Here is a 22961-nt window from a genome sequence, read left to right on the forward strand (position 1 = left end):
TCGGGGACTAAGGTGATCTTCATTCAGCCACTTTCTCTGAATTTTTTTTTCTTCCCTTTAGGATACTGTAAGCACTGTAAAGGTTGGCTATCACTTAAAATAACAACTTCTTGCTTCTTACACTTTACTTTATGAAAGCTAAGAATAAAAAGCAATGAAAGAATTAATACATAATGCACTAGGAAATATGGTCTTTTCTCAACAGAGCCTTGAAAATAACATAATGTTACTTTTTGTGGTTGATACACATTTCCTTTATGATCTTCACTTGAAGAAATGTGTGTCCCTTACAGGATACCCAATCAGCAAGACATAAGGTCCTTCCTTTATCTGGAAGAACTTATAAACAAAACATCAACTCTGTAAGTTGTGAAACAGCTGAATTTAATACAGTTTAAAATGCACATTAAAAGAAATATTAACAGATGACTAATCTTAAGACATCACTCTCCAAACACACATTAGTTAGTGGATATTAGCAACTGAAAATCATCAATATTTCTGCATAAACTGTGATATAGTGTGGAAAATGTAATTTTCAGAGAACATAATTCACAACCAAGGGGTTAATGCACAGAATGGAGGTGGTGAATCTGAAAGAAAAGAAAGAACCTTTTGCCTGCAGATACTTGTAACATCTGACTTCTCAGTTAGTTCCTTTCCAAGTCTCTCATTGCAGAAGGAAGTCTATAGCAGCAAATATCTTCATTCCAGATGCTCTCCAGGTTTGTTTTTTAATTTAGTTTTATGTATATAATACTACTACATTTATTTCTAAGTACCTGAAAACTACTGCCTCTTCTTATTTTCCATTCATTCCCAAGACTTTTTTTGAGATCTTCTTCACTCCATTGTGGAATAAAACACAGGCTGGAAAATTCTGCTTTATATTAACGAAATTGCAGTAAGAATTCTCTTTATTACATCATGCTTAAATGTAAATTTACTCTCTATTCTCACTTCCATCTTTTGTTTCCTGTGGCCATCAGTGCACAAAAGGAAAAAAGGGGTGGATTTTTACAACATGTATTGCAGTGATGATTAGAAAATATTTTTCAGAAATATATTTTCAGGCAATATAGTTTAAATTTCTCTTAGGATTTGCATTTGCATTGCAGTGCCCAGTATCAGAAATATGTAGCATAGTGTTGCCATCTACTAACTTCAAATTTCTTCAAACAAAGATGCCCACTCTTGCTCTCACTATCTTCTCCAGCCCTTGCAACTTAACAGAGTGGGAATTCAGTCCTAGTGATTTCCGTTGCCTTTACACTTCTCTCTTTGCAAAATGTACTTTTTCTAGTTTAAAATTAATGCTATTGATCACACTAAAGCAAATTAAAAAGTACAGATATGTCCAAAATGGAAGAGCTGGGGAGATCAAGTCCTTGAGTGATTTTATGGTGCTTCTAGATATTGCTTTTATTACAGTATTTTTAATATACCAAACCATATAAAAATTACAAAATATTGCAAAAAATCAGGAGGAACCTTGCTCCAGCTTTTTAAAATCTTTTAGTGGTTGCTGGTGCAGAGTTAATGGCATGGGCTCTTAATACAACCTCATCAATCCTTGTGCCTCTGCCACTTTTTCTATCAGTAAAAAGAAACCTAGAATATTCATAGATATAAAATATTGTTCTTTCACTATCAGGATTCTTCATATATTTCTGTTGATATCCTTAAAGAAAATCTCTAAAAGAAAAATAAAGGAAGATCAGCTTAAAATAAAGAAAAATAAAGGAAGATAAGATAATTTAATTTTACAGTTCTGTGATATAAAGTACAAGGAGATGAAACAAAACAAAAGACAAAAGTGTTAAAGTGAAATAAATACTGGGAGAAAATTAGAAAAAAAATCTTATTTTTCTTTGAGTGTGGCAGAAGTTTTTTTACTGAATTAATAATTTGGTTTTCTCTGAGCACTGGTTATGACAAAAAGACAGTAGAATCTAAAAAATCTTTCTGTCATTGTCAAACAGTAACATTGGATTCATGCTACTTCATAATCTGTAATTTAATACGGCCACAATCATTTTGTTTAATTTCATCCCTTTCTCTTATTTTCATAATATTTATATTTAGTAGAAGTTTTTATGTGTCTTAAGCAGATTTATCAACTAAGGATTGTTGATAAATATTCTGAGAATTACTGCATTGTCCTGCAAATCTCAGTCTCCAAGGGAAGAGTCTGACCTTTGATGAAAGAGATGCCATCATATACGTGGGTATCAGAGAGTGATGGACTGGCAATAAATACCTCCCCCCAGAAATCATGCATTAAATGATACAGACATTTTGGAATGGCTCCTCAGTAATTCTATCCGTTTTAGAAGGCAATTATATACCTTTAAGATCATGTGTTGTGTAATTTGGAACAATTTTTTTTTTTTCTGAAAGAAGTGGTTATTTCTGGTGAGCCTAGCTTATTTTATTTTATTATTTTTAAATTTTTGTTTTTAATTAAGGAAAAGCCCTATAGCTATGGTCTATTCAGTACTAAGTCAAAACTAAATAGACATGGAAATGTTTGCTATTGGTTAGCAAAATACATGTTAACTCTGAATCCAGCTATCAAACCAGGAGGCTTTTCTGTCAATACTTTTCCAAAAATTATTTCATATTCTTTGGACTGTGAGGAAACATATAGCAAAATGTGTAAAACATCAATGATTGAAATGATTTGGATTATTATATAAAATCCCTCAGGCAGAAAAAAATTAAGTTTCAGTTGCATCGTTTATTTTGTTATTATGTCACCTTTAGAGGGCCTCTTTCTACAAAAAGAATGGTAAATAATTGATACATTACTTTTCAAGATCAAACACATTGAACTATTGAACTGAATTTTATGTTTAATAATCAAGGGGGAGAATATTCCTTATGTAGACAGAAATAATTTCTGTGCTTGGTAACATTTGTTTCTGTATAGCTTTGATGCATCTATCTAGGTAAAGAATGGTAATTTTCTATTGCATTGTTATATAATTCATAGCACTTAGTCACTGCTAAAATATGTAGATACCAACCTGAAAATCTCTAATGAATGTTAAAAAGAAGCAGACGAAACCAAAGGCCACTGTCCATTCACAGATTGCACTCATAAAATGGTAAGTATAATCCTGATGGAATGAAATATAAAACAAATTGTCAGATTAAACAGCTAAATAAAACAAGGGTGAAATGATATAGACATTTCCTTCTGTTAATTCAACAAGTAAGATTTATGACTCGTCATCCCTGTTGTATAAAAGTCAATTCACATTTTGTTTTTCCAGAATGATGAGTAAATTTATCAAGGTGCATGTGTCACACTAAGTACCATGCAGTGCCATCAAAGGCAGTAAAAGAAAACTACAATTAGCATGGTATAAAAACAAAGGTTGTATGTAATATAAACCTGAAAACATTCAGTGGTTATGTTAAGATTACTGATGTGCCCATGCTCCAAGCTTTCACTCAGAGCCACTGAGCTCAGTAATTCTGAGCAAACCCTTACCATGTTTTGAAATAGAGGGCCACCCTTAATGACAGCTCCTGACAAGACTTTTGTTTTTAAGACTCTCATTGAAAACCTATGGCACATGACACAAACAGAATGTAAAGTCTTTCTTAACATGCCATCACCAAATATGCCATCTGTTTCAGTAAAACCATTTTTTCATCTTTGCATCACATAAAAACCCACAAAACCCCAGAAGATATTACTAAGACTGTCAAATTTGCAAAGATTTATCTCACAGCTGCCTTGCCACTGTTTGGTTGTGGTACATTTGCTAATTGTGATATTATTAAGCTCTTCAAGCAGGATATACTCTCTGCATTATTTAACCTTTTTTTTTTTTAATGCCTCCTTTTAGCAAAATTTGCCCAAGAAGCAAAATTAGTTTTCATAGTTGCCATTCTGAAAACACTGAAATGAATTCAAATACCTAAAATTAACTTTAGGTTATTTTAGCTCAGAGTCCAAATATTTATGACAGTATCAAAGATTATTTAATAAAGAATAATAAAAAAGCTGAGAAAAAAATCTCAAAACCTACAGAATTAAATTGGTCCACTTTTTCTTTCATGTGAAAAGTTAATTTTCAAGAATATTGACTATAAAATGAAGTAGAACTAATTACCAGACCTTTTTTGGTAGTTTTTTCTATGGGAAACTCTCAAGTTCTTGGTCAAAATGAAAGTCTAACTCTATCAAGATTGATCACCCATGACAAATTTTCTTACCCACACCGCAGACATCTCCCTAATGAAGAAGTGACTGGAAAGCATCATTGCACAGATCTGTTCATGATAATGTGCTATTTGAAGTCTCTGACATGTTTGTAGTGCTTTAAGATAAATATAACAGATTCCCCAAATAATATCACACAAGGTAAGTTGGCCACCTAGTACGATTTTACCTTTTCACCTGGAGTCCAATCAATTTTTGTCATGGAAATTTTTGAAGCAAACACAATCACTGGGAAAAACAGTGTAAAGGAAACTATGCAATATCAGTGAGTGAAAATGAAAATGTCTGCTTACAAAAAAAAAACCAAAACCCAGACCATCTTCCCCTTCTGTAGCACAGAAGACCCTGAATAGCCAGAATATCAAATAAAGGTGTTAAGAATACAAGTAAATGAAACACCTTATTACAAGGCAAGTGGTAACAGCAGTCAAAACACATTTCTGCACAAATGAAGGTTCCTGTAGGTTCTTTCAGTGTATAGACAGTAAGGGAGACACTCCAAACTTAGGTGACATTTGTGATCAAGAACCATGGAAGCAGAGTCCTGCACTGCTGGAAGTGGAACCATGTTGGTTTCCACAGATGCACAATAAGTGTCTTGATCTGTTTGTACAACTTCCTCTTGGGACTGAGTCCCTCTTCCAAAGTCCTTTCACAGCTGCTGGAACCAAAAGCAGGCTGTGGCTGGCTGGCTCATGTGATGAGCTGCTGCAGTCACTTTTCAACACTGACAGATCACCCAGGGCAAATAAAATCAGTGAGATGAGTAATTATAGCATGCCAAGGGAAGAGCCAGGAAGTTGTGCAGTGTGGCTTTAAGAGAGGTGACCATTGAGGTGAAGAACCAAGCAGCATGATCAGAATCATCTGCTTAGGCCTGTATGCCACCCTTGTTTTTAGATTCTCTGTGGTTCATTGTAGAAGCAGTGGCTCCCTTTCTCAGACCTTCCTCCCTTTGAGTGAAGGAAGTAGGAAAGCTGCTCTAGCTTCACTAGTGTATGATTCTGTGAAAAACACTGGGACATTGGTTTTAAATACACCACTGAAATAAGAGATAAAGCTTTTTAGAAGCTCCCAAAACTCATCTTTATGCTATTGATGGTCTCAGCATGCTGTATTATTCACATTAGAGAGCCTTAAATAAAGAGTGTGTCCTTGTTTTTATTTTTTTATCAGCAATGATTTAACTTAAAAGGAAAACCATGAACACATAAAGGAAAAACCATGGGATGCACCATAAAGGATACTGGGAATGAAAGCAATGCATGATATGACAGATATGGCCATCCTTATGTGGCACACAAGGTAAGTGTTCCATCGTGGGCAGGACTTGTAGGAGATTATAGACTGAAGTGTGATGTACACAACACCCGAGCCAAAGGCCACCAGAGCTCCTATGTCATGGACACTGGGAACAGCCAGCTCCTGGAAAGGGAATCAGCACAATGGTTAGCTGCTATGACCTGAAGAAACTGGCAGGTAGTGCACATGAATGTAAATTTTCTACATGGCATACTGATTAGAGGAGCTAGACTGACTACTAGGGAAAAATTTCTAATTCCAGCTTTGCTTTGGTCTCCTGACTTGAAACATCACCTGACCTTGAGCAAATCTCACATCCTGTTCATGTTTCAGTTGTTCTATTGGCAAATAGGAATCAGAATGTACTAGTTCACTAGTTGTACATATCAGTGAAAAGATTGAAGGCTTGCAAGCCACCATTTCCAGCTTCTTGGGCAATTAAGGATGCTTGAAATCTGCTAGATCAGATGCTTATTCGCCAGATTAGATCCTTTTTATGCTCAGAACCCTTTCTAAAAATTGCACTTAACATGGAAAGCAGGATCAAAGCAGAGGAAACGGAACTTAAGTGAGGAAGGAGTTTATGGACTGGCAATGAGACACAACAAGAGATTAGATAAGAACCAGTGTTATAACTGTCAAGGAATCCCTTTGGAAACATCAGGATCAAAGTTTCTGCATCCCTGACTCTCACAAATTATTTTGCATTCCTGATTTGTCTTCTCCCTATTGAAGCTGAGTTTGGTTTCTATTTCAGTCAGGCATCATCCAACATTTGTTTTGTGCCACATATAAATCTTATCAATAAGAACAGGGACATTTTAAAGTTAAATATTATTATAATAGACTACAGTACCTGTGGTGTTTGCAATCCACACACACTGCCTGGATGCAAAGCTAAAAAGGGCAAGATATCATCCTAAGGCAGATGGGATTTTTGTCTGAAAATACCATTTCCATTACATGTAAAACTGCACTGGCTGTTGAAGGCCCAACAATCTTTATTTTCAATTTCTGTGTATGTCATCATGTAGACCATACTTTAAAAGAAATAATGCAGCTGTTTCCACATATTTTAAGGCAATATCTCAAGCCACCTGCCAATTAAATTTAACTTGATTCTAGGCTGAAGTTTTCAGTGCAATTGTCATAATATTTGTGTCAGAATCTACCTTATTATATACTTCCTCACTGGAAAAGGTGAAATGAATAATTTGTTTAGGTATTTTTTCTCCCTATTGAATTTTTTTTCAGACATTGAGTGGGGGAACTTTGGTTTGTAATGTGATAGTTACTTCTGTCAAAGTAAGCAGTAGTTCTACATGTCTGTATCAAAAGATAAAACATGTTGTTATGCCATTTCCTACAGACTCCAAAGTTTAACAGGCTGATATTGTGCCCAATTTTCTAACCTGCCAGATAAGATTAATTTATTTTGTAGAAAATTCTGCTAGTGAGTATGCCATCATTCAGCCAAAAATGCAGATGCTTTTGTTAGTCTGACTTATTCTTCCCTACCTAATTATAAGCAAACTAAACTTGGAATAGCAAAGTTTTTTACATTCAAGTTTTCACAGAAAAAAAATTTACAGCAAAAAAATCCATATAGTACAGACCTGTTACAAGACAAGCACACAGAAAACTCCTTAGTGGCATAACTGCACAAGCAAAAATTCTCTTGTACAGGGAGGAAACAAGTCTGTTCCTGAAAAGCTACTGAAAAAAGGCAAGAGCAAGACAGACATTCTTACTCCATTTTCCAAGGGTCTACATGGGGATAATATTAATCACTATTATCTAGTTGAAATTTTTAATGGTAAAACAATCTTATTTTCATTTTTGTTATGAAATTTATGGTCATACCTGAAAAGTTGCAACTATGCCCATTCCAGTGCAGCCCATCAATCCCACACATAATGTAAACATATTGCATGAAGACCTAACAAAGTGTGATGATTCATTTTGCTTCTCTATTAATAAATATCTGATGTACATTGTAATTGAAGCTGAAAAAAGCAAAACAAAAAAAAGTTTTGTTCAATGATCACATACTGATTACATTTTAACAAACTTTTCCTGTAACACATCACATGCTGAACAAAAAATTATAAACATAATACAACAAATAATACTATCTTTAACTCTGCTGGAATGAAGAAGTTAATTCAGATGAACTTTCAGATGGGACTTCAGCATTGTCTCAAAATTACACATTATTGCTATCTAGAACTAAATGCACATCAGTTCAAGAAAAACACTAATTTAAATCCCATTCTCCTGGGTGTTTTGGGCACAGAGGCATTGCCATTCCACATTAGAAGCAGATGCTACAGGGAGATAAGAACCATAAACTGCAAGTGGGAGGCCTTATTCTGCTCTGAGATGCAGTCTTGTCCCAGAACTACATCTCCTCCTGATGGATGGTCTGAAGAATGAATTCCTTTTTGTAGAGTCACTGCATGCCTGGCCCTAATATGCAGTTCACTCCTGGCAAACACCTGTACTGAATTAGGAAATCGTGGTTCTTCAGGATATAATAAGCTGTAGGCTGAATTCCCCAGTTCCACACCACAGAACACAGTTTCAGCCTATGTGCAGTTGGAAAAATAAATCAGGTAACTTTGCCCAGGCACTATGAGGTTACATGAAACACTCCAAGATTGTGACTGAACAAGGCTCTCATAAAAGGTAAAATATGTTTACTTTGCCTTAAGGCCATCGTACAGAGATACACAGCCCTTGATCCTCCATCCTCTAGAAGATAACAGAAAATGCCAAACTTCCTGATTCACATCAGTTATTTTGTAGAGAAGTAGGCACATTGTGGAGAAAACCAGGTGTTGCTTCAACACTGTTCTTCCCTTTACTGCAGCAGCTTAGAACCCAAAGTTTCCCTGCATCGGAGTTTTGCAGAGTAATTGTGCCACCTTTGCTCCACTTTTATTTCCAGTGTGTGACTCCATTGCACTGATGAGGTGCTCTGAAGAGACACAAGTGCCTCTGAGCCTGCACTAACTGCTCCTAAGGACCCAACTCTCCAGGTATTACTTACATCTACCTGATACTGCCATTTGACTGTGGAGAAGTTTCTCTGCAGAATACTGAATACATTTCTGTAATTAAAGCAGGCATTTTTCACTAATTCTCATTTCTTCATTCTGGCCAACCCAAATACCTTATACATACCTAGAAGTGCTGAAATATTAATCATAAAACCAAAGACACCACTCTCAGGAGGTTTAGTTCCAGTGTCACTAAAGTAGAAAGAGAGACAAATTAAAAGTTAATTGAGACCTGTGAAACATAAATGAGACAATTGAAATCCCATGAGAAGTAGAACTCGTGTGAACTGCTGCTGTGTGTGTAAGGCAATTCATCCTCTGCTGCACCATTTGTAGTAGAGAATCCTTCTTTTCAAAAAGAAAGCGTAATGTAAGAGCATAGTGGTTGAACTGTACTTCTTCTTTGCTGTATGCAATATGCAAAGATGTGACAGACCTGTACTTTGCTCATGAATGACATGATTACATAAATGACATTTCAGAATTAATGTTTTTTTTTATCTGTTGAATTAACACTGTGATAGAACAAAATATATCTAATGGCAGTCACTCTCTTAAGATGTGAGAGAATTTGGTTTAATTTCTTTAAAAGGACTTAACTCTGTGAGAGAAATTGTATTCCATGCCCAGGAATGTTCCTAGGAACTGTTAAATTTACTAATGTAGATACAGCTGAAGAGTACTCTATCTCCAAGGTGTTGTAAGTCTCTTCTGATGAAACACTTCACACTTACAGGGAATAATTAGAAGTTCACAGGGACAGAGAGAGGGAGCATGAGTGTGAGAATACCTACAGAATTTATATACATATCCACATGCACCTGCATATATATGAAAGACATAACGTACACAAAAGATTTGTTTTGTAGAAAATGGAACACCTTCACCATAGAGCCCTTTCCCCTCTTTTCCCTACATAAGTGCAAACACCCACCCCAGAGAATGTCCTTTCCTCACAGAATGAACATATTCCTGGGAGTATGTGAGCTCAAATCCCCTCAAGCAGAACTCTTCTGTGGAACGTGAGTGCACTGTTGAAAGAACAATACTATGATCTTGCCACCTTTTTTTACTATCTTTTCTTCTCTGATGTCCATTTTTCTCTTGTTTAACATACAACCAGTTGATATCTATTTGATCAAGTTGTGTTGGTCAAGCCAATGGAAAACAGCTAATTCTTCAGTCCTTACATAATTTGAGTGTGAGCTAAGTTTCCAGTTACTAGGCAGTACCAAGAGGCAGGATAGTGTGTTTGAACAGAGGCACCCAAAAACTCTGCTATCAGATGTGTGAACACATGAAGGTTTTAGCTAATGCCAAAGCTTAGTGGACACTGAGTGAAGATTCTGAGAACAAACCTTTCTTCTGGAGTGGGAGTGTCAATCTGCTGGAGGGAAGAAGGCTCTGCAGAGGGCTCTGGACAGGCTGGATTGATGGGACAAGATGAGTGGAAGGATGTGACGGTGTTCACAGGGGTTTCCAGGATGAGGCAAGAGATGAGAATGTTGACTCCATGTTCAGAAGGCTTGATTTATTATTTTATGATATATATGTTACATTATAACTATACTAAAGAATAGAAGGAAAGGTTTAGTCTCAGAAGGCTAGCTAAACTAAGAATAGAAAGGAATGTAACAAAAGGCAGCTCTCTCGGACTCTGTCCGAGATTGCTCGGCCTTGATTGGCCATTAATTATAAACATCCAAGATGGGCCAATCAAAAATCCACCTGATGCATTCCACAGCAGCAGATAACCATTGTTTACATTTTGTTTCTGAGGCTTCAGCTTCTCAGAAGGGGAAAAAAATCCTAAGAAAGGATTTTCACAAAAAGATGTCTACGACAGAAGGAAGTTCAGCAAGACCAAGGTCTGGGTCCTACAATTTGGCCACAACAACCCCAGGCAGTGCTGCAGGCTGGGGAGGAGTGGCTGGAGAGATGTCCAGCAGAAAAGAACCTGGGAGGGCTGGTTGGCAGCAGCTGACAATGAGCCAGGGTGTGCCCAGGTGGCCAAGAAGGACAGTGGCATCCTGGCTTGTGTCAGCCACAGTGTGGCCAGCAGGAGCAGGGCAATGATGGTCCCCTGTTCTTGGCTCTGGTGAGGCCACAGCTCAAGCGCTGCTGTGAGTTTGGGTCCCTCACTGCAAGGAAGATATTGAGGGGCTGGAGTGTGTCCAGAGAAGGGCAGCAGAGCTGGGGAAGGCTCTGGAACACAAGTCTGATAAGGAGCAGTGGAGGAAGATGGGGGTGTTTAGCCTGGAGAAGAGGAGGGTCAGGAGTTGCCTTATCACTCTCTACAACCACCTGTAGTTGGTTGTAGAGAGTGATAAGGTAACTCCTGTAGGAGGCTGTAGCCATGTGTCTGTAGCCACAGTGGGGTTGGCCTCTTGGGTAACAAGCAATAGGACAAGAGGAAATGGCCTCATGTTGTGCCAGGGGAGATTTAAATTGGATGTTAGGAAAAATTTCCCCACAGAAAGGATGGTTAGACATTGGATGGACTGCCCAGAGAGGTGGTGGAGTCACCATCCCTGGAAATGCTAAGGGAAAGCCTGGACTTAGTGCCATGGTCTGGTTGACATGGTGGAGTTCAGTCACAGGTTGGAATCAGAAACCTCAGAGGTCTTTTCCAACCTCTGTTGATTCTGTGATTCTGTGTATAATGGGACAAGTAGGTACTAGCTAGAGATATTTTTTTCTGTCACTTAATAAGATGAATACTCTTCATTCCAGCAGTGAGGCTGGATTAGGTTTCAGTGCTAGGATTCTGAAGCTACCACTGAGTACAGCCAAAATGACCTCAGCATGAATGCTCTCCACACACAAAAGAGAAAACACTCTCTACTTTAGCAATCACTGTCAAGAATTTTGACAATTTTGTGAAGTTCAGGACAGAAGAGTATGACCATCTCAAATGACTTGATTTTAGAAATTCATATTTGCTCTCCAACCCTTTCTATGTTATAGAAGGATTTGTTGCTAAGATGATTTATCAGCAACAAGAAGAAGCTTAGGATTTTTCAGCTTTCATTTTTCTATGAAAAGCTGATGGAAAAAAAATAGAGAAAATTCATATATTTTTTTTTACTAGATTGGTTCCAAATTCAAAAGTTTGGACCAAGATTTTGGACAAGTTTTTACAACTTGTCAGGCATTGGGAATCCCTATTCACCTGAATTTTCTTGTTGTAATGCTTTCTGAAGACTTGCTCCAGCTGGTAGTCTGTATTAATCTTGTTTCTTTTTAACACTGAAATTGATGAAAACAGTTAATGAAGTCTTTTTGTTTGTTTGTTTGTTTGACACACCTGAAAAAAATCTTAATTTGTGTTTCATTTAGCCCATTTTTTAACCTTGAACTTCATCTTTTCCTTTTGTTTCTGGAGTGTTTTCATTAACACGACAAAGGAGTACATTTAAAATGTGGGCCACTTGTGACAATCTTCAAGGACTTTTTCAAATCAGAAACCACTCTGTGGTAAGTACAGGACTGTAATCACTTCAAAGCTTTTGAAGGGCTTTAGGTGAGCAGAGAATGGAATTGGCACACACATAGAAAGCCATCTGAAGTTCTTGGAACACATTGTAGGAGCAAACCAAATAACCTGAAATTGCACTGAACTCCATTTTATAACAAAGTATTTTCTCAAGATAAAGGTTTATAGGTGATTTTTGCTGTTGGGGATTTTTAAACTCAACAATCTTAGATTATGTTGTAAAGAAAATTCATACCAGGAATATTATATCACAATCTATTTAAAAGTACTGCACTGGGCTTTTAAGGACACAATCTTCTTAATACTATATTTTGCATTAAAAAAGCTAAATGAATACTTGGATTCATATTAATTTTTCTTTAAGTCTGCTGCTTTGAAAAACAAAAAAAAAAGATTAGCAAAAGAAGTATTCATGACAGTCTCCTCCTTTTTGCAAAAAAGAAAAAAGGAAATGGCATATCTGAAACAAAAATGTGCTCACTTATTTGAGCTGGTGCATAGGTGAGCTCAAACTCCATGGAAAAGATGAGGAACTCTGTATGAAAATGACAGCATTTGTGTCTCCATCTCATGCAGAAGAATTTTGAAAATGAACAGTCATCTGAAGAGTGGAAAGACAAGAAGGTGGAGGAGACAAGGAATAAGTATTTTAGGCCCAAAAGACTCATCGTAATTGAATTTTCTTCAGAGCCATCATAAACTATTTCTCTTCAAACTGGAGTCCCAGATTTTTTAAATAGGAAGATTCTATTCCACCTACAGGATTTCTGATTTCTCCAGAGGTACCTACTGGTAGCAAATACTTTCAGGAAAATTCCCTTTACTCTTTCACTGAGAATTCAAACAAGCAAACAGCCATCCCAGCACATCCAAATTGATTTTGAGCAGTGTGAGTAACAGGACTCATCATCTTTTAGGAATCAGCTGCTAGAAAACACAAAATCATATTCATTTTATCTACCAAGAGTTGTATTTATATGGTTTACTTGATGGGACATTAACACAGCCTCAAAGACAAATTTAGGTGTCGTCTCTTGCTCTAACAGCTGCTACATTGTAAGCAAATGAAATTAATGTTACTTCAAGGCATACACAGAGTACTTGGGGAATGAGTGTAAGAATTACAGAAATGTTGAACTCAAGTATGTCAGTATTCTTCTCCTTTGTGTAGTTGGAATTTCCCCACACGAGCTCAGTTTAATTTTTATACTTCATTTTAAGATATTGCACAACTGAAAGGTTGCAACATTCTTCCTCTTTTTTTAACATTCTTAGTTTTACTAAATCACATTCTCAATCACATGATTCATATTCTTAGGCTTAAGCAATGACCTGCAAATTAAGAATATGAATATGGTATGATTATTGTCCCGAGTACTTGGAAGAAAACCTTGTATTATTCCCAAATGCATCTTCTATGAAGTTCTTATGCTTAGACCCCATGCCTTTAGAATTGTTGCAGGTGCTTCACCAATAGTCAACATATATTCTTAGGCCAAATGTGGTGTTAAAAGGATGTAACATAAACAAGACCTTTAAAAAGCTTTACTAGTAAATGCAGAGGGACTGAGATGTGAGTGGGAATCACTGGTGCAGCCTCTTATGTCTTTGTTTTGTTTTGGTTTCTTAGGGCATATGGACTTTTCTGGTGATTCCATAGCTAAAGGATAAGAACAATGTTTAATGGGAGCTATTCCATGAAGTTGATATAACTGTGGCAGCTGTGATACATTCACTAGAGTTGTACAGCTGTGGCTTAAAGGTTTGGTCCATCCCTTTTAGAAAGAATGACACAATTAAGATACTTTGGCCATTAAAAACTTAACTGCAAACAAAACTATATATAAAAAACCACATCCCACTCTCTCACATATTTTATTCTATTTTATTCTATTCTAAGAAAAATAATTTGTTAAGTTTCTTACTACAGGATCTCAAAATATTTCTGAACACAAACCATGTACAATTATATCAAATGATTAATTTTTGTTAATTAATACTGGATAAATTGCACTGATCACAAGCACTTTTGTGTTAGTAAAGCTTTGTGTGTAATCAAGGATGAGCAGTAGGATATTTGTTCAAGTACAAGAACAAGGCTTTCCAAGAGCTTTCCAGATTTGTGCAGAGAGTCTTAAAAAGTTTTGTTAATATAAACATGAAGCCCAACTTTCTCTGGCTCAATTTGAATGTAGCTCAGCTATCTTGTGGGTTGTGGTGTCATTTGCTCTTGCCTATGATGACTAACCCTAATTTTCAGTCAAATTTTCTTCTATGTGCCAATCAGGTTAGCAGTCTTCTGAAATTGTGCATGTTCAAAAAGTCCTTTAAGGAATTAGGTCTACATACATCTTGAAAGATATATTTTACAACCTTGTTTAGATCTTCTGGCTAAGAAAGATATATTTTATAACCTTGTTTAGATCTTCCAAGAGAATCAGAGACACTCTTGGATTTCTGCCTAACCTTCAATCTATTGAGAGATAAATACTAACATTTTCATAGTGTAGATTTAAATGTTAACATCAGCCATGCATAAGGAATGATTTACACAGAATTGCACTTAAACGAAAAAGGTTATAGAAAAGGGATGCCAGGCATCTCTTGGGAACTCTTTAAAACCCATTGGTCCTATAATGAAATATAAAAAATGCATGTTTGTGGGGATGTGTTTACTGCAAAAGCCATCACAGGGCTTTGAGTCCAGTCATCGTCTGGTGCACTTTGGCCTAGTTCTGGAGTTATACAAACAAAATTACACTTCCACCACGTAATTGTAAACTTTTTCTACCATCAGGCCCGCGTTGGCTGCAGCAGAAAACTTTCATGTCCTTTCCACCGTGTCTCCAATGTCTGTGTCCTATGGCTCCCAGAGGTGCTAGAGGTGTGATGGGTGCCAGGAGTGCCCAGCGTGTCCCTGTGTCACAGGGAGGCCCCAGGGGACCCCACATTCCCTCCGGGAAGCCCCTCAGGACACCTCCCACGGTGGCACACACACACAAACCCCGCACCTCGGCCGCTCCCCCGCCTCACCTGATGTAGGGCACGAAGGGCTCGACGTGCCCCGCCAGCACGGCCATCACATAGGAGATGATGAAGGCGGCCGAGGACCAGCAGACGAGCAGAGCGGGCACGAAAGCCACGCCGGGCATGCAGCACAGCATCGCCGCCCGGGGCAGGGGCAGCGGGGCCGCACTGACGGCCGGGCAGCGGCGACTGCCTGCCCGCCCGCCCGCCCCGCCGCCCCGGGGATGCCCCGCCGGCAAAGGCGCTGCCTTCCCTTCACTTTCGCTTCTCCGCTGCGCTCCCCGCCCCCGGCGGCCAGGGACAGCCGTGGGCCCCTTCGCCTGTCGCGGCTGGCGAGCTTCGAGAGGCTCTGGCTGCAGAACTTGCCCCGCGTCCCGGTCGCTGCCGGCTCCCCGGCCGCACACGCCCCGTCGGGGCAGGGAGGCGGGCGGTGAGATGCTGCCCGCACCGCTCACCGGCGGCTTGTGCCCTCACAGCTTTCTGTGAAAGGGCTAAAAATGCGTCCATTGGGCTCTTTGCACCTCGCCAGTGTGAAAAGTGCATATTATATGGCTCTACGCAGATATTTACTATATGTGTTTTGATGTATTGATTAGTAGCGCTGTATGAACATTTTGATAATATGATAAATGTAGTCTTGTAGTTAAAAGGCAGCTTTTGCACTCAAAATAAGAACTATATAGGTGGGATTTTTTTTTAAGAAAGGAATGAGGCGCTCGCACCAGATAGCAGCCACAGGACACCAAAATCTTTCAGAGAAAAAGAATTTATTGCCCTCTTATCAAAAGAAATTAACTTCTTCCCACCTCGAAGGCACTGTTAAGAAGAAGAAGAAGTTGACACTGACCAGACAGAATCCTGTGTTTGAATAGAATTCATGCATCACATATGAAGTGTATGAATATGCAACAGGCTATTGTTTTTAAAGGTTAATCCTTTGTTAACGGGGGTCCTTTTTGGGGCTCGTGCTGCCCAGAAAAAAGTATCTGGACGTCTGTAACTCTTTGTCTCTATTGTCTCATATTGTCCTAATTCAATTTGTCCAAATTTTTATTACTCTAATTGTATTACTATTTTTATAACCATTTTATTACTATTAAACTTTTAAATTTTAAAAGCAAGTGATTGGCATTTTTCACACCGGCACAGAAACCAGATCAGAAACTGTGCAAGTCCCACTCCAGAGTCCTGCACACACCTCACCCTCCTTGGACTTTAATTTCAAACATATAATGTAGCCTTGATCTCTGAATTTTCCCCTGAAATTCACTTTTCCACATGCTTAGAGGGAAACCATAGTTTAATTCAAAATCATGCCATGCTCAGCATTTTCACTTTTGTTTAGCCTGATGCCATGGACAGCCTGCCAAGGGTGTTTCTGTTTCCTTTGATTGTTTGTAGTTACCAGCCCTCCAAACCAGCACCTAAACTCGAGGTCACAATTCTGCTACAAAGACATGTGTGTGCATGCTCTGCCTCTGTCCCTGGGAATGTATCGAGGGTTTTGCCTCCAGTGCACATTCCCTGTGCTGGATGCACACAAGGTGAGTACTTGCCATGCCTTTGAAGGCATGAGGAACAGAGATAGAAATTACATAAAAGGACAGTATACCTTAATGCAAGTACAGAAAAATAATTTAAAAATTATTCTACCACTAAGACTGGAGGTAGTCGACGACCTTCTTCTTGGCAGCAGCAAGTTGCTCATATTCTGAACATATAAATTGAGTGTAATAGTTCACACCATGCCACAAATTCATACTTCATATTTCCACAGCTAATCTACCTTCTAGTAAATTTGAGTGACAGAAATTTCTCACTGGAAGAACATGTTTTTCTCTCTTTATGTTAAAGATGCAAAAAAACCTGGAAGGGAGATAATGTTTGAGCTGTCTTAACATGCTGGTTTAAAAAATTCTGTGTAATTATGCCTCAATATCAGGTATCTTGGGTTTTTTTTCATCTTGTATCAGAAAATTAAAGAAATACTATACAGGAATGAAATCTAGTCTCTTTGGTAAATAAATGGCTGAAACATATTGATGGTAATTATATTTATAGCAGTAGAATTTTAATTTTTAGTATATCAGTAATTTAGTATTTTGGTTTGGTCCCTTGCAAAAAGAGGATGGAATTCACTTTATTTTACTGCATCAACATTTAAGTCACATTGTTGGAAAAATGTTCCATCCACAGTTCTGCAAGTTCCTTGTACTACCTTTATTTTGTAAGTAGTAAATAAATTACTCTAAAGTGTGAGTTGAGTATTTACATTATTCACATGACTTTTTGAAATGCCTGAACACTATTTGGAGTGAAAGAAATGGACACATTTGGCTCAAGCAGGTGGCAATTGACTGTTTGGTGATCACTAGCAAAGGCTCTCGTTGCTATGTAAACATTTATTGCAGCTCACTTGATGTTTCATTTTCTTTATAATTTTATTGTAAAATTTGAGCAGTGATCTTTAATCATTTTATATCAGAAGCATGTTCTTTAAAGATCATTAGAAGCACAGAGTAACAAATACAGGTTACTCATGAACTTAGGGAGAGTAGTTTTATTTACTGGACTTGAGAACACTAGTGTGATATTTCAAAGAAAGTCTATGTATTTTAATTCATTTTGTTTTCAATAAATTCTATTAAAACCCTAGGAGTATAGAAACATAAAATGACTAATAATGGATTTTAATATAGCTTCATGGGATTATTGTGGATGAAAAATTAGATATGAGTCGTCAGTGTGCACTTGCAGTCCAGAAAACCAGCTTTATCCTGGGCTGTATGAAAGCATGGGAAACATGACCAGAAGGCTGAGGAAGGTGATCCTGCCCCCCTGCTCTGTTCTGCTCTGCTCTGGTGAGACCCCAGCTGGAACATTGCATCCAGCTCTGAGGTCTCTTGCACAAGACATGGGCCTGTTACAGTGGGTCCAGAGGAGGGCCACAGAAATGATCAGAGGGATGGAGCACCTTCCCTTGTTGAAGAAAGGCCAAGAGAGCTGAGGTTGTTCAGTCTGGAGGAGAGAAGGCTCCAAGGACAACACATTGCATCTTCTCATTATTTAAATGGGGCTTAGAAGAATGACAGCTAGAGACTTTTTACCAAGATCTGTAGTGACAGCACAAGGGGAAATGCTTTAAACAATAAAATAGGGTAGGTTTAGATTACATATTAGGAAAGAATTCTCTGTTCTGAGAGTGAGGAGACACTGTGACAGGTTGGCCAGAGAAATTGTGGATGCCCTGTTAAAGGCCAGCCTGGATGGGGCTTTGAGCAATCTTGTCTAATGGGAGGTGTCCCTGCCCATGGGAGTGGGGTTAAAACTAGGACATCTTTATGGTCCTTTCTGAACTAAACCCTGCTATGATTCTATGATTCTGGGATTTATCAAAATGATCAAACTACTTCAAATTAGAATTATTAGAAAAATAAATATGTCAAGGTGTGAAAATAACAACACATCCATGTCAGTGATTTGAAAATATATGAAGGTAAGGAATGAGCTAAAAGATGTCCCAGCTGTCAAAATAATAATGGAAGAAATCTAGAACAGCCTAGGCTGCTGGTACTTGTATCTCCTCCTTTCTTCTGCTTTACTCAAAATATGGTTTGCACTGATTTTATATTTATTATATATGAATATTCTTTATAAGATGTGTATTTTCCAAACTTGTTGATAATAGAATTACCTGTAACATGAAAGACCCAGTTAGAAGAAACTCCTTCCCCAAACATATTGTTTTTTAATATCTCTGCATGGTTTTTACATTGAACCTGTACAGAATAGTTACAGTAGCATTTACTTCCCTGATTTGGTAAAGAACCTGCTGGAAGATGGAAGGATGGAAGAACAAGTGAGACAAGAAAATGATAAGCAGTAAAAGTTTGGAATGAGAGCAAGAAAGATGTAGTTCAGCTACTTCTTGAGATCTGTTGCTACACACAATCACTAAGAAAAAAAGCAGTCAATCTGTGAATGTAATGCCTAAATTCTTTTATTAACAACTGGTTAATAACTGGTTTATTAACACAGGTTGCATCAGAAATACATTTACAGAAGGAATCAAATACAGAAGGAATCAAATACAGAAGAATCAAATACACTACCTGTAACTTTTTCAGATTACTGTGTGAAGAGTTCAAGCTGGTTTGTGGTATCTCTTCTCTTCCTCTTTGGTCATGTGCCAGTATCTGTAACCTCCTCTCAGTAATAAAAGCATGTGTAAACTATTTTCACTTCTGACAGGAAGTTTGGAGTAGCAATAGTAACAATGCACAAGTTCTGTGAAGTCTTATGCTGTGAGGCATTCATGGCAAGATGTTAATATTTCTAAAAGGTAATGGGATCTAGTTATAAGGCAGTTTTCATGTGTTACTGTTTAAGAGATCATTTCTTTTGCTCCATTTATTTTGGGTCCTCCCTGTAGATAGCTAGATTATAACTAAATGTCTAACCAAAATTCAGGTAAAAGATGTCTCAGCTGTCAAAAGTATTGGACAAGTCAAAAACTGACAGATCCCTTAAGAATGAAGAGAGGTAAACTACTGGGTTGAAATTGTGTAATTTCATCTCTCAAAAAAACCCAACCCAAACCAAAAACTCAAAAAACAAAAACAAAACCAACACCCCAAACCCAAAACCAAACAAAACCAAAAAACAACCAACCAACCACCCAAAAAAACCCCAAAACCCAAAAACAAGCAAGGAAACAAAAATACCCCATAAAAAACTATGCGCACTCACACACACACCAAAAAAACCCCAAAAAACAACAACAAAAAACTCAACCAAACAACCAAAAACAAAACCAAAAAACCCCCAAAACCAAAAATTAATAGAAGCTTTCTTTGGTACAGGACAGATTTTTTAATATCTTAGAATAGTGATTAAGTGTGAAAAGACTTATTCCAGAATTTATAGAGAAAATTACCTCTCAAAATGTATTTTTTTACTACTGCACTCTGTATTTTCAGTTACTTCTTGGGTGATGTTTTTTTCAAATAAAATGTTTATTGGGAGAAATCTTTGCTTCCAGAATCCATGAGCTGTAGACTGACAAGGGCTATAAAGAGCAAGAGAGAAGCTTTTTAGCTGCAGATGAACCATTCTCCAGTGGCTTTGTTGTCCTTCACTCTAAATGAGGTAGTGAACATGCTGAAGCAGTTAGTAGGAGAATTTGGCTCTGGCATTTTGAGAATTTTGGCAGTACATTTTTGTAGAAGCACATTTTTAGTGAAAAGTAAATCATTCAAAGTGAAATGGGAGCTTTTTATGTGGCCTTGTCATCTGAAAGAAATACCTTTGCAGTTTTCTTAGTGGTACACAGTAGCTGGCAGTAAGTTGCTTGCTGAGGATTAGGAGAAAGTAATGAAATTCATGACCTGAGTCAAATTGGAATGCAAAGGGATTAATGAAATCAGACTCTAAACAGAGAGAATTTGATCAATCCTAGGAAAAGCTATCAAAAATATATTTTTTTTCTCAACATCAGAAGTGGCTAATGATGTTGAGAAAAAATGTCCTGGAAATGGCGAGTACTCACTCCTGAGAAATCAGATTCTATTTCCATATGTTAATATTGATTTGCCAGCTCAATTTAGGGGTGTTGGTCTGTCTACCTTTACTGCATCATATTGTCAAATATAGGGCACTCAATTATTTCTTCCTGAATTTCATGCTTTGCACATATTGCTGACTGTATTACTGTTTGCCTCTTTCATGAGTTTCCTTTTTCTGTGTCTGGCCACAGCTGACACCAAGGTCTAAAAGGGCCAGAGGGAGCTGCTACGTGTGCTCCAGGGGAATGTTGTGAAATCTGTTTGTGTTGAAACTGCTTGATTCCAGCTGATACATAAGTAACAAACAGACATACCTAATAAAGTGTAGTTTTACAAAACATAAACATTGTGTTCAATTTTGTCTTTTCAGTTTTTACAAATTGCTCTTTCCATCCTTTCTTGGCCTTTCTCCATGTCCTTCATAATTCTTCAATATCAAAGGCTCATGCTGCATAGCAAGTCTGTTATGGCCACAAATAATACAAAAAAAAAAAGGCAGGATTGTTCTTGTTCAGTAAAAATGCAGTGAAATCAGTACCATGAGGCATAAACAAATGCTCAGCTTTGTAGCTAGCAATGAGCACTATGATAACCTCTGGAGCATCACTGCTTATTTGTTTGAGGAACTTTGGATTGAGGAACAATCCAGTCCCAGAGGAAAGATCATGAGCTATACCTGTGTCTTGTCTGTACCAGCTCCTTCACACTCTTGAGCAGCAGTTAATGGCTGGACTCCATGGTCTTAGAGGTATTTTCCAGCCTAAACTATTCTATGTCTCTATGTTCTGAAATAAAATAGATATGAAGAACAGCTAATATAGCTTTCCAAGAAAGTATTGTAGCAATTATTCCCACTCTACTCTCTGTGAAATCTCTTAAGCATTTTTAAGCATAAAAGTATATTTTCAACCATCAATGATCTCCTAAAGGATCTCTTTAGGATGAAATTTTTCATCCTAAAGAGATCCTTCAACTATTCAACCCTTCTGTCTGTTACTGTCATCCATACCAAATGATGGAGAGCTAACTAACCAAAATTAGATGCTCTTCTAATGTTCTGAGTCTCCATCTCCCTACTGTGATGTAAAAGGTGCATGTTATTTGATACAGCCACAAAATCCTACTGACCACTGTAAATCACTAAAAGCACCTCCACTGTTTTCTGCTATGTGCTGCTGAGTGGATTTAAAAGAGCACCCTGCCCATTTCAACCATCAAATCTATACAGTCTGTTCTCTGTGCCATTGCAACCTGGCAGGATTAACAAAAGAAACATAAATTCCATCACTATGATGTAACAATGCCATCAGTATACTAAAGGCTCTGTGTTTCCAATGTTAAAGTAAAAAAAAATAATACCTTTTTAACCTTTAGAATAATCAAACATTTCATAGAAGCAGACCACTGTGAGAAATTCTATTCTACCCTCTTCTATTCTGCTCTAGTTAAATTGATAGCGAAATATCAAGGATAATGAACTCCAACTGTATATTTTCAAAAAGAATGATGAAATTTAGTATTTATAAAATAAGGTTTCATTCATATGTTTCCTAATATACATAAAATACATTAAATCATGGCTGGGGGAGATTTTCCAGGATATTTCATCCACTTCATTAGGGACTTTGGAAAGAGACATACAGATATGATTTGGTTTGAAAGCCACTGTCTATTTAAATTTCAGTTTACCATTGCTAAGAGCATATCTCTTTAAAAAGCAAGGGCTTGCTATAAAGAAACACAGGACAAAAAACCTAACACCCCAACAAAAACAACAAAAGCCCCAAACCAACCAAAACCAAGAGCAAATGCCAGATTCTGCAGAGTTTCAAAAGGTTTCTTCTAGCTTTCTGCAAGCATTTATTATTTTAGTTTGAAGTGTGCAGGAAATAACAGATCTTTCAGAGTAAAATGTTGGCGAATATTATGCTTAGAAAATCTGATTTTGCTGCCAGGTGCACATGCTGCCTCAGCTTCATCTAGATGCTCACTTTCAGAGATTTTTCAAATGGCATGTTTCCAGTCCTTTGCTCTCTAGGCACAGCTTTTTCATCTGTTTCTGAGATACTACTGTTTTCTCTTTAGTTATACCTCTTTTTACCAGCCATGCTCTTCAGATGATTTTAAATATTCTTTCCAGTATCTGCACAAATAAAAAAGAACTGGAAAGAGTAGGAACTGCATGATGTTTCAGAGATAATTTTTCTTTCCAGTAGAGAAATGGATATGAAAGAAAAAAAAAAAAAAAAGATTCCATATTCTATGCAGTGAAT

General features: G+C 37.5%; 1 protein-coding gene across 1 annotated transcript; it reads right to left on the reverse strand.

The window, feature by feature from the left end:
• Positions 1-363: 363 nt before the first annotated feature.
• DRAM1 (DNA damage regulated autophagy modulator 1) lies at positions 364-15617 on the reverse strand. The gene is made up of 7 exons (XM_071422361.1): positions 15131-15617; positions 8726-8793; positions 7403-7545; positions 5485-5662; positions 4407-4465; positions 3030-3122; positions 364-1695 (listed from the first exon to the last, which is right to left on the reverse strand). Exons 1-7 carry the CDS (start codon positions 15259-15261, stop codon positions 1651-1653), a joined length of 717 nt encoding a protein of 238 aa, XP_071278462.1. The 5' UTR covers positions 15262-15617; the 3' UTR covers positions 364-1650.
• Positions 15618-22961: the final 7344 nt, after the last annotated feature.

Source organism: Agelaius tricolor, unplaced genomic scaffold (assembly GCF_023055355.1).
Source record: "Agelaius tricolor isolate 1412-34295 unplaced genomic scaffold, bAgeTri1.0.p SCAF_3, whole genome shotgun sequence".
Taxonomy (NCBI): Eukaryota; Metazoa; Chordata; class Aves; order Passeriformes; family Icteridae; genus Agelaius; species Agelaius tricolor.

Coding starts and splice junctions, on each gene's coding strand:
- DRAM1 (XM_071422361.1), bottom strand. CDS start 15,261: ATGCTGTGCTGCATGCCCGGCGTGGCTTTCGTGCCCGCTCTGCTCGTC. Junction 5,663..7,402: donor GCATAGTTGCAACTTTTCAG/GTATGACCATAA, acceptor TTCCCTTTCCAG/GAGCTGGCTGTTCCCAGTGT. Junction 4,466..5,484: donor ATGCATTGCTTTCATTCCCA/GTATCCTTTATG, acceptor TGTTTTTCCCAG/TGATTGTGTTTGCTTCAAAA.